Source organism: Cololabis saira, chromosome 22 (genome assembly GCF_033807715.1).
Source record: "Cololabis saira isolate AMF1-May2022 chromosome 22, fColSai1.1, whole genome shotgun sequence".
In the NCBI taxonomy this organism is placed as follows: Eukaryota; Metazoa; Chordata; class Actinopteri; order Beloniformes; family Belonidae; genus Cololabis; species Cololabis saira.
This window is the reverse complement of record NC_084608.1, coordinates 31,737,964-31,751,711: the sequence shown is the minus strand read 5'-3', so window position 1 is coordinate 31,751,711 and position 13,748 is coordinate 31,737,964. Positions and strand designations below refer to the sequence as shown.

Sequence of the window (13,748 nt, the reverse complement as noted above, 5' to 3'; positions counted from 1 at the left end):
CAGGCAGGCGGAAGCAGCAACAGCAGACATCCACGTAGGCAGGTGGAAGAAGCAATGGGATGACCAGAGGGGGGGGAGGGCCGGGAACACAGGCCAGAACGCAGCTCCTGAGGCTCCGGCCTGCAAACATACACAAAAGAGAAAAAAGGGGGGCCGGCACAAGAAACTACAGGAACGATGGACAAAAATGATAGCTATGAGATATTTATAATAAATAAAAATGGTAATGGAGAAGAGAGGCAGGGAAAAGGATAGATTTTTAATGTGGTGATAGATTTATAGTTACAAAGGTGGAGTTGAATTGTTTTTTTTTTTATCGTCATTTTTATCGTTATCGGGATAAATGCCAGAAATGATTGTGATCATTTTTTTAGTCCATACCGCCCATCCCTAGTCCTCGGCACTAAAAAGGTGCACTTTCACAATAATAGTACAAAAATGACTACAATACATTTCTCGACTCTCTTCCCCCGGTTACTACTCAGACACATCTTACATAATGTTGCATAATCAGTGCTTTTGAAACTCAATTTGGATACTTAGACGGAGAATGAAGGGTGGAATCCGTCCACTATTTTGATATAACTTGCAAACGGCTAGTTAGGGACTAAACATATGCGTTGAAGTCTGGAAAATCATACAGAATTAGGTCCAGCGTAATCATCTCTGAATGCTGCCATACTAAAAACCTCTGTCGGTAGATGTGTTGCTATGATACAATTTCTAACAAGAGATTGTAGATATTTGGACACGGTCAGCTGAAAGGGGTCTTGGACCCTGACCGGGTTTGTGTTTACCGTAATTCAGGCCACGTTTACACAGAGCCGGGTATTTACAAAAACGGATATTTCCCCCTCTACGTTTGAAAAATACCATCATTTACAGGAATCCGCATAAATGCGCTGTTAAGGTGCTATGAGCAGCCAAACCTGCAGGGGGCAGTGTAACGAGAAGCATAAAGTCATGCTAGCCAATCAGAATCCTGGAAAAAACATCAACAAATGACATGTGTAACTTCCAGTTAAAAGGAACCCTGCATATTAAGACATGTAGGTCTTAAAAGATAAATGTTGGTATCAATTATAACAATGTGATATAAAAAAACCTTTTTGATGTCTTCGTTTTTATAAAATTGAAAATATAATTTAACATGTAGGTCGCCATTGTTTTTACGTTCTGGGTAGTACGTCACACGGTGGCTCCTGCTAACCCCCGTACACTGTTTTGACACCCAGAAACAGATGAAAACACAGCTAAACAGGTGACGGCGCACCAGAAACACAGATGAAAACACAGCTGAACATTAAGGTGACGGCGCACCTACAAAAAAGTAAAATAAAATTAAAAAAAAGTGCAGCCCCATACAGCATGAACTATAAAAACACCATAAAACTCAGATAGACTAACAGACCACACGTTTCAACTAGCAGATAGCCGATGCTACAATAAAAACCCCAGCCAGATCTGGCGTCATTAAATTAAATAAAGATGTTCTTGCCTATTTGAAGCGAAGTCTGCGCCTCCCGTTTCGTCAAAGTCCCGGGCCAGTCCCCTCAGCCTCTGGTCTGTCATCACCCAGCACCGAAGCCGGTTTTAGGGGGGAGAGGGGGGGGGCTATGCCCACTCAAACGTGCCTCCTGCCCACCGGCGTCTCCATCCCGGCGGCGGCGAGAGCGGAGAGCGGAGAGCGGAGAGCGGGTGGCGGAGCGCTGCGGGCTGTAGAGCCCCGGCTACGCAGGCTACGGCGTAGCCTACGCAGGCTACGCCGTAGGCTACGCCGTCTACGCAGGAGCCTAATGCACTGGTAAGATGCGCACAACATTGATCATTTTTGCAGATCTCCCGTGCATCACAGAACTTTGATCCAGTTTGCCTGAACCGAGACGTCTTATGGGCTCCCTCGTCAGCCTCCACGGCCGGGAGATGCTGCCCATCTATGTTTTAGATACCTGTCCCAGTTAAACTAATGGGGCTTATCTTCCCAGAGCCACCGTCGTACGTCATCGCCCCCAGAATACATTGCGCAGGTAAAACATGGCGCCTCCCGCAGGTCAAAATATGTGATAAAAATTGTAGATTTTTAAAGCAATTAGATTATTTTATGTGTTTCTAACAACATATTTTAGTATAAGAGAACAATTGTGGCTAATTAGGGACTACATGTCTTAATATGCAGGGTTCCCTTTAAGGCTGACAGCGACGCACACCGTACGGCGCGCGTCGCCGCGTACCCTACGCCGTAGCTCTGCGTTGATTTAACGCGGGACCATAATTCAGGCTTTACTCCCAAGACGGAACGAGAGTCTTTAGTTTGGAGTGACAGAGAAGTGGAGTTACTTTTAAGTGTGACGTTAGAATATAAAACAGGTAAAATACAAGAAAATATTGACGGTGGCCAAACAAATTGTAAACACAGATCACACAAATGACGCTGGTGACGTTTCTGTCTCATAATGTGACGTTCTGAAGCCTAAATGTCCGTTTCCCTCAGTTTACAAGCAAACGTGAAAACAGAGTTTTTGAAAATCTCCACTTTGGCCGGAGTTTTCAGAAATTATCGTTTTTGGTGACTTTGAGCTCCGTTTTTGTGTAACGAACGGCCAAAACGCATGAAAACACCACCGTTTTTGCTACGTGTAAACGGGGCCTTAGTCATGAGAACAAATAGACAATGTGCTAAACTCAGATAAAAAGTCGTAACCGACAAATCATTAGATGTTCATATAATCAATAAATACCCCATAAAAAACCTTATAACAGCCAACAGCCCTCAGGAGTTCAGGGGTTAATGAATGGATAGATATACTGAACACAGGAAACATCATGCACAATCATTTTTCTCCATCATCTATTTCTTTACTTCACACCTGCATTAGTTTATCTTTTACAAACACATAATCCAAGGCGTTGTGTCATCCGCATGATACAAAACACATCAGACTGAGTGTCATGACCACCTGAGTGAGGAGCGAAACGTCTCCTTGAAACCATTTATGAATCCAGATCTCATTCTGTCAAATAAAAGACATTATCAACCTCAGACCAGCGACTCCCAGCGACGCGTCACATGAAAAGGAACGGTACTTTGGAGGCTCAGCGCTTACATGTTTTGATTTGCTATTGACACACACCGATCAAGTCGAGTTTCTAACCGTGTTAACGTCTCTGTACAATTTGGGATTTTATTTTATGCGCTCAGACATTTACTTTGAAAGGTAGCTGGATTCTCTCAGGATTTGCGAGATCAGTGGTTGTAAATGTGATTGGTTGAAGATTGAGCCTGAAGGACTGATGGACACAACTTCAGCCAATCAGGACTTTTTTTTTAATAACATTTTCCAGTTTCCAGAGTTACTGTATGTGTCTCCAAACCAGCTAATGTATAAAAAAGTCACATCCAGCAAGCAGCGTTTCAGGTGAAAAAAACCCTAAAGAAGCAATTTCGTCCGCTTGAAGTACGAATGGGCGATATTTTACCGTTCACGATAAACTGTCAAAAAAATTCTTCACAATAAGAATTTGTATCTCACGGTAAAAACGATAAATTCCCGTTGGTGACGTTTTTGTGTAAAGATGATTTATGGTTCTGTGTTAAATCCACGCACAACGTACGTGAAGGAAGGAAGGAAGGAAGGAAGGAAGGAAGGAAGGAAGGAAGGAAGGAAGGAAGGAAGGAAGGAAGGAAGGAAGGAAGGAAGGAAGGAAGGAAGGAAGGAGAGAGCAGGAGGAAGGAAGGAAGGAAGGAAGGAAGGAAGGAAGGAAGGAAGGAAGGAAGGAAGGAAGGAAGGAAGGAAGGAAGGAAGGAAGGAAGGAAGGAAGGAAGGAGGAAAGAAGGAAGGAAGGAAGGAAGGAAGGAAGGAAGGAGGAAAGAAGGAAGGAAGGAAGGAAGGAAGGAAGGAAGGAAGGAAGGAAGGAAGGAAGGAAGGAAGGAAGGAAGGAAGGAAGGAAGGAAGGAAGGAAGGAAGGAAGGAAGGAAGGAGCAGGAGGAAGGAAGGAAGGAAGGAAGGAAGGAAGGAAGGAAGGAAGGAAGGAAGGAAGGAAGGAAGGAAGGAAGGAAGGAGGAAAGAAGGAAGGAAGGAAGGAAGGAAGGAAGGAAGGAAGGAAGGAAGGAAGGAAGGAAGGAGGAAAGAAGGAAGGAAGGAAGGAAGGAAGGAAGGAAGGAAGGAAGGAAGGAAGGAAGGAAGGAAGGAAGGAAGGAAGGAAGGAAGGAAGGAAGGAGGAAGGAAGGGAAAAAACAAGGAAGGAAGGAGAGAGCAGGAGGAAAGAAAGAAAGAAAGAAAGAAGAAAGAAAGAAAGAAAGAAAGAAAGAAAGAAAGAAAGAAAGAAAGATAAATTCCCATTGATGACATTTAGTAGCATTTAGTATCTTTTAGAGCAGTGTTTTGCTCCAAAGACTGAATGTGGTGATAGATTTATAGTTAAAAAGATGGAGTTGAATTGGTATTTTTTTTATCGTCATTTTATCGTTATCGAGATAAATGCCAGAAATTATCGCGATAGATTTTTTAGTCCATACCGCCCATCCCTAGCTTGAAGAACTTGAAGCAGAAAGCTTTGTCAGTGTGCATATATGTTCCATCACCTCTACAGCCACTTCAATGAGCTACCAGGGCTGTTGTGTCTCTCCAAATGACACTTGGACATTTGAATGGGCCGGGGAACAAACCACCGTCTTCCAACTGGAAGGAAAACACTTAAACACCTGAGCCATAGCCATACCACGGCTCATGTGGCTCTCACGGAGTCAAGGGAGATCAGCAAGCCATGAGATGGAGATACGCAAGATGCACGCTTTTTAATGAGGCACAGGTGTAGAATTGCATCTAAGTCATTTTAAGGGAATGTTTTCCAATAAAACCCGTCTTAGTATGAGACTTTCATGCATTCAAATGACTTGTTAGGAGCTGATCTGTGATTGGAAGAGTTCAGTTTATTCTTATGTACTCTTACGTTAACAATTTTCAAACATTTTCTTCACGTTTACTAAACTACGACGGAGTATTAGGGCCAAACTAAGACAAAAAAAATGGGAAATACGAGAATAAAGTCGTAAAATTACGAGAATAAAGTCGTATAATTACGAGAATAAAGTCGTAATATTACGACTTTATTCTCGCAAACAATATGATTAGGTTTTGACTTCATTCTCGTAATTTTCTGACTTTATTCTGGTAATATTACGACTTTATTCTCGTAATATTACAACTTTATTCTGGTAATATTACGACTTTATTCTCATAATATTAAAACTTTATTCTATAATATTAAAACTTTATTCTCGCAACATTAGGTTTTGACTTAATTCTCGTAATTTTATGACTTTATTCTCATAATATTACGACTTTATTCTCATAATATTAAAACTTTATAGTCGCAACATTAGGTTTTGACTTTATTCTCGTAATTTCCAATTTTATTTTTTTTTTGTCTTAGTTTGGCCCTAATACTCCGTCGTACTAATCAGAGTTCAGACTAGCAATTATCACGTCTAATTCTTGATGAATTTTATTTTCATGAGCACTTTCATTAAATTTCCAGTCATGTTTAAAGAATCCCAAGGACCGTCGGTAATTCTTAGCTCCCCTATAGGACTGGAGGAGAAGTTGCTGTTTTGAAACTGTCAACGATTTACTCAGACTTTGCTCAGTCTCTGTCTGTTTCTCCTCTTTTTGGTTTCCGTTCTTTCTTTCTGGAGTCTGTAAGTCACCTGTCATTGCAGTACCATGTCGCTCTGTGAGTTAGTTTCATATTTGCTGATATGTGACATAATCCTGTAAAGTGCATCTCCTGCGTTTAACAATACAGCAGGATGTTTCTGTTAATCCCACAGAACAAATCACCATCCAGTGGGTTTGAATCAAGAATAAAACTAAGTCACACTTTAGATGTCATGAAAGGCTGATCCAAGGAAAGCCCCAAAAGAGCTAAAAGTGGACTGAAAAACAGGTGGATTTGTCTGCAGGTTTGTACCTGTATTTGCCCTTAAAGCAGCACAATGTAACTTTCAGCTTTTGTTGAGTTTGGCGGCTCCTTTGGACCAAAGCGGTAGTGCTTTACCAGAAAGAACACTACATTTCCCATGAGAACCAGCGCGTACTGCCGGAAAGATCCTGATCTCCCGTCACGTGCATTTGTTTTGATGAGAGAAGACGGGACGGACTTTCAAACTACTTTTCTGTTTTCAGCGGTCGTTTGCAGGATGGATAGCGAAGAGGTAATGTATCTATTTTTGGCTAAACAATATAATATGATAATGTTGAAAATCACTAAGTTCAACTTGGTTTTATTAGTGAAGTCTCCCCCGCCCCCGTCCTGTTTCAGACAGATAATACGCCACAAATTACAAACTCATACGCTCTGGTTTTGTTCTACTGCTCCTTTTTCCTGTCACGTTTTTTAGAGGGACTTCGTCATAAATTAGTAGTCCAACATACTTAAATATACGTAAATCACCATCGGTCGGACATCCCTCCTCGTCTTTCAGCTCACGCCAGCGAGTGAACACCGGGCTAATGTTTATTCTTGTCCGGGCATTTAGCTTGTTACTCTACCGCTTTCTTTTTTTTGCCTCCTCCGATAAAACTAAAAAATGTTCTTGGGTTTTTTCCGCTGCTTCGGCCATGATACCAGCTTCTGCTGAGCTCTAACTAAACTAGGGATGGGCGGTATGGACTAAAAAATGTATCACAATAATTTCTGGCATTTATTTTAACGATAAAAAAAATACCAATACAAAAACGTCATCAATGGGAATTTATCCTTCTTTCTTTCTTTCTTTCTTTCTTTCTTTCTTTCTTTCTTTCTTTCTTTCTTTCTTTCTTTCTTTCTTTCTTTCTTTCTTTCTTTTCTTTCTTTCTTTCTTTCTTTCTTTCTTTCTTTCTTTCTTTCTTTCTAGGATAATTTCTTTCTTTCTTTCTTTCTTTCTAGGATAATTTCTTTCTTTCTTTCTTTCTTTCTAGGATCATTTCTTTCTTTCTTTCTTTCAGGCTCATATCTTTCTTTCTTTCTTTCTTTCTTTCTTTTTTTTTCTTTCTTTCTTTCTAGGATAATTTCTTTCTTTCTTTCTTTCTTTCTTTTTTCTTTCTTTCTTTCTAGGATCATTTCTTTCTTTCTTTCTTTCAGGCTCATATCTTTCTTTCTTTCTTTCTTTCTTTCTATCTTTCTTTCTTTAAGGCTCATATCTTTCTTTCTTTCTTTCTTTCTTTCTTTCTTTCTGGCTCATATCCTTCCTTCCTTCCTTCCTTCCTTCCTTCCTTCCTTCCTTCCTTCCTTCCTTCCTTCCTTCCTTCCTTCCTTCCTTCCTTCCTTCACGTACGTTGTGCGTCGATTTAACCGCAGAACCATAAATCAGCTTTACACAAAAACGTCATCAACAGGAATTTATCCATGAGATGAGATGACAAATTCTTACCGTGGGGAATTTTTTTGACGGTATATCTTGAACGGTAAAATATCGCCCATCCCTAGTTCCTACCATGCTCCTCAAAGTTACATAGTGCCAGTGAAGGTGATACAGACCCCTCAGACCATGACAGAGGTGTCATTAAACCTGTTGGAAGTTGATGTTCCATCACAATGACTCTGGAAATATTATATTAAGGTGGAAAAGTTACATAGTGCTGCTTTAAGGTCTCTCGGTGGGATTTACTTGGTGTTTAAGAGGGGTCCAACTGGTTAATCTTCCTTAATGGGCCACATTTTACAAAAGCTACATGGACATAATTAACCCCTTTCTTAGCCTATTGCTGTTTAGTATACTTCATACATTTGGGCCACATTGACTTGGGGCTATAATTACGACGGAGTATTAGGGCCAAACTAAGACAAAATAAAATGGAAATTACGAGAATAAAGTCATAATAATATGAGAATAAAGTCGTAAAATTACGAGAATAAAGACATAATATTTCGAGAATAAAGTCGTAATACTAAATATATTATAAATATATAAATATAACTTCACAAGATGCTCAATATTCCTCATTTTAACACAGAGAAAAGATGCTCTTCCTGTTAGAGTTCTCATAAATTATATTCTAATAACAACTTTATTCTCATAATATTACGACTTTATTCTCGTAATATTACGACTTTATTCTATTACGACTTTATTCTCGTAATATTACGACTTTATTCTCATAATATTACGACTTTATTCTATTACGACTTTATTCTCGCAACATTATGACTTTATTCTCGTAATTTTACGACTTTATTCTCATTATATTATGACTTTATTCTCGTAATTTCCAATTTTATTTTTTTTTGTCTTAGTTTGGCCCTAATATTCCGTCGCAATGTTGAAGTACAATTTCGAGAAAAAAGTAAAAATTTCGTGAATAAAGTTGAAATGTTGAGAAAAAAGCCGAAATTTAGACTTTATTCTTGAAATTATATTTCAACATTATTCTCGACATTTCGACTTTTTTCTCGAAGTGCACGATAAAAAAAAATCTTCCCCTCACAAATATTTTTTCTCCTGCATGGCCCTAATACTCTTCAGTATATAATACTGAAACCATACACAACATATTTTCAGTTTCAAGCCCACTGTGTACCCAAGTAGACCTTTTTTGATCTAAATAGGGGCCACATGGTTATGTTGTAGACCTGTGTTGAAAAGATTGATTATCCGGTTTTAAATCGATTCTCATATTAATTCCTAAAAATCGATTCATATGTCTAAAGATCGATTTAAAAAAAAAAAATGTTTTGTTTTTTTTCATCTTTACATTACAACTTTTGGTACTTTTTTGTTTATGCCCAAAAAAGGAATATTTTGTTGGACATGAGAATAACTGGTACCATGTTTTTGCCTTTAAATATGTTTAAAGGTATGAAAACATTAAAGTTTTCAGTTATAATTGCATAAATTGTCTATATTTCTTTGCTTTATATACTGTCTTGGGGTTACATTTGCATAAATGTTAAAAACCAAATTCTCATAAATGTGGGAAAAAATAAAAAGCGATTTCTTTCGTCCTCTGTTTGCTGCCCTGGATCTGTTTGGTAATTCTGACCCATAATGTTTCTGAAAGCAGTTCTATCAGCATTCTGGGAGCTGATTGGTCCTTACAGCATCATTAGCTGCCAATACTTGCTGTTGAATCTCAATATAATACTAGTATTAATATGTTGCAGAACTACAGTCATATCATTCAAGCAACAGCTCAAAAAACTGTTTTATTAACAGTAACCAAAATCAATATCGGATCGAATTGGATCGAATCAAAGCGTGATAATCGATTCTGAATCTTAAGAATCGGAATCGAATCGATTCTTGATATTTGAATCGATCCCCAGCCCTATCATGCTGGCTGGGATAAAATGCAAACAATCCCTCCAGTGTAAAATACAGTAGACCATTCAGCAGCTGAGTGTCCAGGTATGAGTATGATGCTCTGCCAGGTATATGTCAGCATATTACAGTATAATCACTGCAGAGGTTGAGTCATTTGCAGTCTGTGCCTACCTGTGAGCCACCTAAGTTTATCAATTAAAGATTCATCGAAAGCAGTACACACACACGGTGACCTGGATTAAATATTCATCGGTCAGGATCCTATGGAGCCTCAACTCTATTCCTGCATATCAACACCGCCTGTCATGGCTGCTGCAGAAGTGGCTTTAGGTCGAGGATTGAATGAATGAGACGAGATATAATTGAATTTGAACATTTGGTGTCTTCTAAATATTGACTCTGGGGGGGGGATTTAACAGCCCCATTACTGTAGATGGCAAAAGAAAGGACACGCAACATCTCCTGTGTAGTAAAGCATGCAGCGGAGTGAGTTTAAAAGATGAATTGGGGCCTGTAGCCAGAGGTTTCCACCACTGCTAGTAACATCAGGGTTATTTTTAGCATCCCGCCGCCTTGTCAGACTGGATGAGAGGAGAAAACCCCCCCTTCTGTTAAAAAGAGGGAGGCCTGTGGGAGGCTGCGTGTGTTTGGTGAGGAAAGGGAGGCAGGTTTGACTTGCAAATCCCTGCCAGGTTTGGAGACGTGGTCAAGCCCACCTGAACCTGAACGCAGCTTTTGGTTGATATTCAATTCAATTAAATTCAATTTTATTCATATAGCATCTAATACAACAAAAAATTTCTCTAGGCCAGGGGTCGGCAACCCGCGGCTCTAGAGCCGCATGCGACTCTTTAGCGCCGCCCTAGTGGCTCCTGGAGCTTTTTCAAAAATGTTTGGCCTTTTTTTTCCTTTTTTTCTCTTTTTTTCTTCCTTTTTCTTTTTTTTCTTCTTTTTTTCTTTTTTCTTCTATTTTCCTCCTTTTTCCATTCCTTTTTAAACATTTCTTTTTGACATTTCGACTTTTTTCTCGAAATTCTGACTTTTTTTCGACATTTCGACTTTTTTCTCGAAATTCTGACTTTTTTTCGACATTTCGACTTTTTTCTTAACATTTCGACTTTTTTCTCGAGATTTTGATGTTTTCCTCGAAATTTTGACTATTTCCTCGACATTTCTACTTTTTTTGAAATTTTGACTTTTTTCTAGACATTTCGACTTTTTTCTTGAAATTGTACTTCAACATAAATCTCGACATTTTGACTTTTTTTTCGAGATTTTACTTTAACATTAATCTCGACATTTCAACTTTTTTTTTTAGACATTTCGCCTTTTTACTCAACATTTCGACTTTTTTCGAAATCTTGACTTTTTTCTCGACATTTTGACTTTTTTCTCGACATTTCGCCTTTCGCCATTCGCCTTCATTCTAAGGCTGATACTAAGACTTTTCATTTTTTGCGGCTCCAGACATATTTGTTTTTTGTGTTTTTGGTCCAATATGGCTCTTCCAACATTTTGGGTTGCCGACCCCTGTTCTAGGCGCTTTCCAGAGACCCAGAACATGAACCCCCGAGCAATTATTACATAAACAATGGCAGGTAAAAACTCCCCTGGTGGGAGAAAAGCCTTAAGCCAAACAGTGGCAAGGAAAAACTCCCCTTTAGGAGGGAAGAAACCTGGACCAGGACCTGGATCATAAGGGGGAACCCTCCTGCCGAAGGCCAGACTGGGATGGTCGGGGATGATTAGGGGTGGGCAAAAATATTGATACGGCAATATATCGCGATACATAGTCTCCCGATACGATATTTAATGTATGTATCGCGATATATTGCTGCACTTGATTTTTTGATTTCAGTGTGGGTGAGACACTGCATTTTATTTTTGTCATTTTAAGTCAGGGGCAAGTAGCTGTACTGTATTTTTGTGATTTCAATTTCAGTGTGGGTGAGACACTGCATTTTATTTTGAGTATTTTGTATCTAAGAATAATGCACACACTGCACTTTTCATTGTGTTTCAGTGTGTTTTTTCATGCAAATATGTTGCATAATTAAAATGGAAAGTTTGAATTACATTGTTTTGACTCAGTCTGTCCAATGCATTATCACTATCATCTGATGTACATATATACAACTTGGATTTTAAGATGTGTAATGCATTTTTAAATTTTTCGGTGAACTATGTAGAATATCGCGATATATCGGGATATATCGGGATATATCGCATAATCGGGATATCGCAATTTGTATCGTATCGTGGCTCAAGTATCGTGATGCGTATCGTATCGTGAGGTCCTTCCCAATTCCCACCCCTAGGGATGATATCTGTCTTTTTGTGCAAAATTTGATTTTTACTTAAAGGAGCTTGAGGCTCCTTTTAAGAAATGAGACTCTCTAGCGCCACCCTTCACCACGACGGCCGTTGGGGGTACTGCAGCCAACAGTGAAGCTGGCACGGGAGAACGGGGAGAACGTGCATGCAGCGTCATTTGACGTCACATCCGCAGCCCAGCGCGGGAAATTTGGGACCGAATTGCAGCACATTTTGCAGCACACAGCCTGTTCAAGGCAAAGGAGAGATACACTAGAGGGCTCATTCTTTTGGGTTTGGAACGCTTCATCTGACATTATTACTAGAAAACTTAAAATGTATACAGATTTTTTCATAAATCCTGCCACAATCCGGCCTCAAGCTCCTTTAAGAAAAAGACAAAAAAAAAAAGATAGGTAGAGGAATTTGACGCGTGTTTTGGGAACGCAAATGTTCCTCCATTGTGTTCCTACCTGAACTCAGGAACCAGGTCGGACTTCAAGCCATAGAAAGCAGCAGATAAAGTCAGAAGCCAGCGCGGAACAAAATTCCCATTTTCGCACTCCAAGAAGGGCGCAGACCATTTGACGTGCGTTCCGTCCGGGATGAAACTCTCTCCCCTTTTCAACTCATTCTCCACGGATCTAAAATCTTGGGTCAGAACCCTTTTGTGGAAAGTGGGGTTGCTCCTGTCCCTCATGTCGTGGTACCAGCGTGTTTCCGTGGTGCTGTTGTGCGGATGCTGGTGCGCCATGGAGAGGTCTTGGAGCAGGATCTCCCCGCCGGCTCTGCTGGCCTGCAGGAGCACCGACGGCCCCGATGATGATGCCGCCTCCCCCCCTTTTGCAAAAGTCACCCAAGCCCGGTGGATCTTGTCATCCCCCTCCAGCATGCTCCTGACCAATGCATGGTACCACTCGATGTCTCTGCGGAGGTGGCTCTCCCTGGACCTGTTGGCTTGCAGGATCACGCTGAGGAAGTTTGTGGCGTGCAGCACCGTGTCCAGCACGCTGCGCATGGAGTCGTGCGGGCTTGTTGCGGTGATGGGTGACCTTCCCCGCAGAGAGGTGAGCTCGTACTTACGGGAGCAGTTGGCGTGTTTCAGGGTGCTGGAGTCCCCCGTGTGCAGGAAAGCCGTGACCACCCTGGGAAGCTGCTGCTCATGCAGGTTCTCCCCACCGGGACCGGGACCGGGAGCGAGGCGGAGCTGCGCCCGCCGCTGCCCGCCGTGGTGCGTCTCCGCGCCGGCCAGCGCATCCTCCCCGACACCCGACCGAGCTGGGTGTTTGTAATTCGCTCCGATGACTAATCCCACTTGCAGAAGCAGCGACAGCCGGAAAACAGCCATCTCCCCCCCTGCAGAGAGCGTCCACAGATGTGTGCAGCTCGGAATGACAGTGTTTATCAGATGTAGATGGATGGGGCGCAAAATCTGCCAAATCGCACCGCTAAAACATCGCTTCACCACTTGTAGGATATCTCTGAAACGCTCCACACCTCTGTCTTCGCAGAAAAACAACGGAAAACCCTTTGTCTGCCTCTGGCACAATCCCCTTTTCTTCCTTCCAGATGCCTCACACCGCTTGTTGATGATGCTGAGGATGATGCTGAGGATGATGCTGAGGATGCTGAAGATAACACTGCCTTGCTGAGCGGCCGACGCTCTCCTCCTACGAGCTGGATACACAGACTGAATCGAAACGAGGAGGAAGGGAGGGGTAAAAGGGGAAGGGGGGGGGAGTAGGGATGGGCGGTATGGACTAAAAAATGTATCACGATAATTTCTGGCATTTTCCCGATAACGATAAAAATGACGATAAAAAAAATACCAATTCAACTCCACCTTTGTAACTATAAATCTATCTCGCTCTCAGATCCGCCATGTTTGTTACACAAAAACCTCATCAACGGGAATGTATCCTTTTTTCTTTCTCTTTCTTTCTTTCTTTCTTTCTTTCTTTCTTTCTTTCTTTCTTTCTTTCTTTCTTTCTTTCTTTCTTTCTTTCTTTCTTTCTTTCTTTCTTTCTTTCTTTCTTTCTTTCAGGCTCATTTCTTTCTTTCTTTCTTTCTTTCTTTCTGGCTCATTTCTTTCTTTCTTTCTTTCAGGCTCATTTCTTTTTTTCTTTCTTTCTTT

At 40.9% G+C, this 13,748-nt stretch overlaps 1 protein-coding gene across 1 annotated transcript in view; it reads right to left on the bottom strand.

The window, feature by feature from the left end:
* The window catches only part of gpr158a (G protein-coupled receptor 158a), a 144,946-nt gene extending 131,783 nt beyond the window's left edge, over positions 1–13,163 (bottom strand). The window contains exon 1 of the mRNA XM_061713771.1: positions 12,088–13,163. Coding sequence (XP_061569755.1) covers positions 12,088–12,962 — 875 coding nt within the window. The 5' untranslated portion in view covers positions 12,963–13,163. The remainder of the gene's footprint in view (positions 1–12,087) is intronic.
* Between the last annotated feature and the right edge of the window lie 585 nt (positions 13,164–13,748).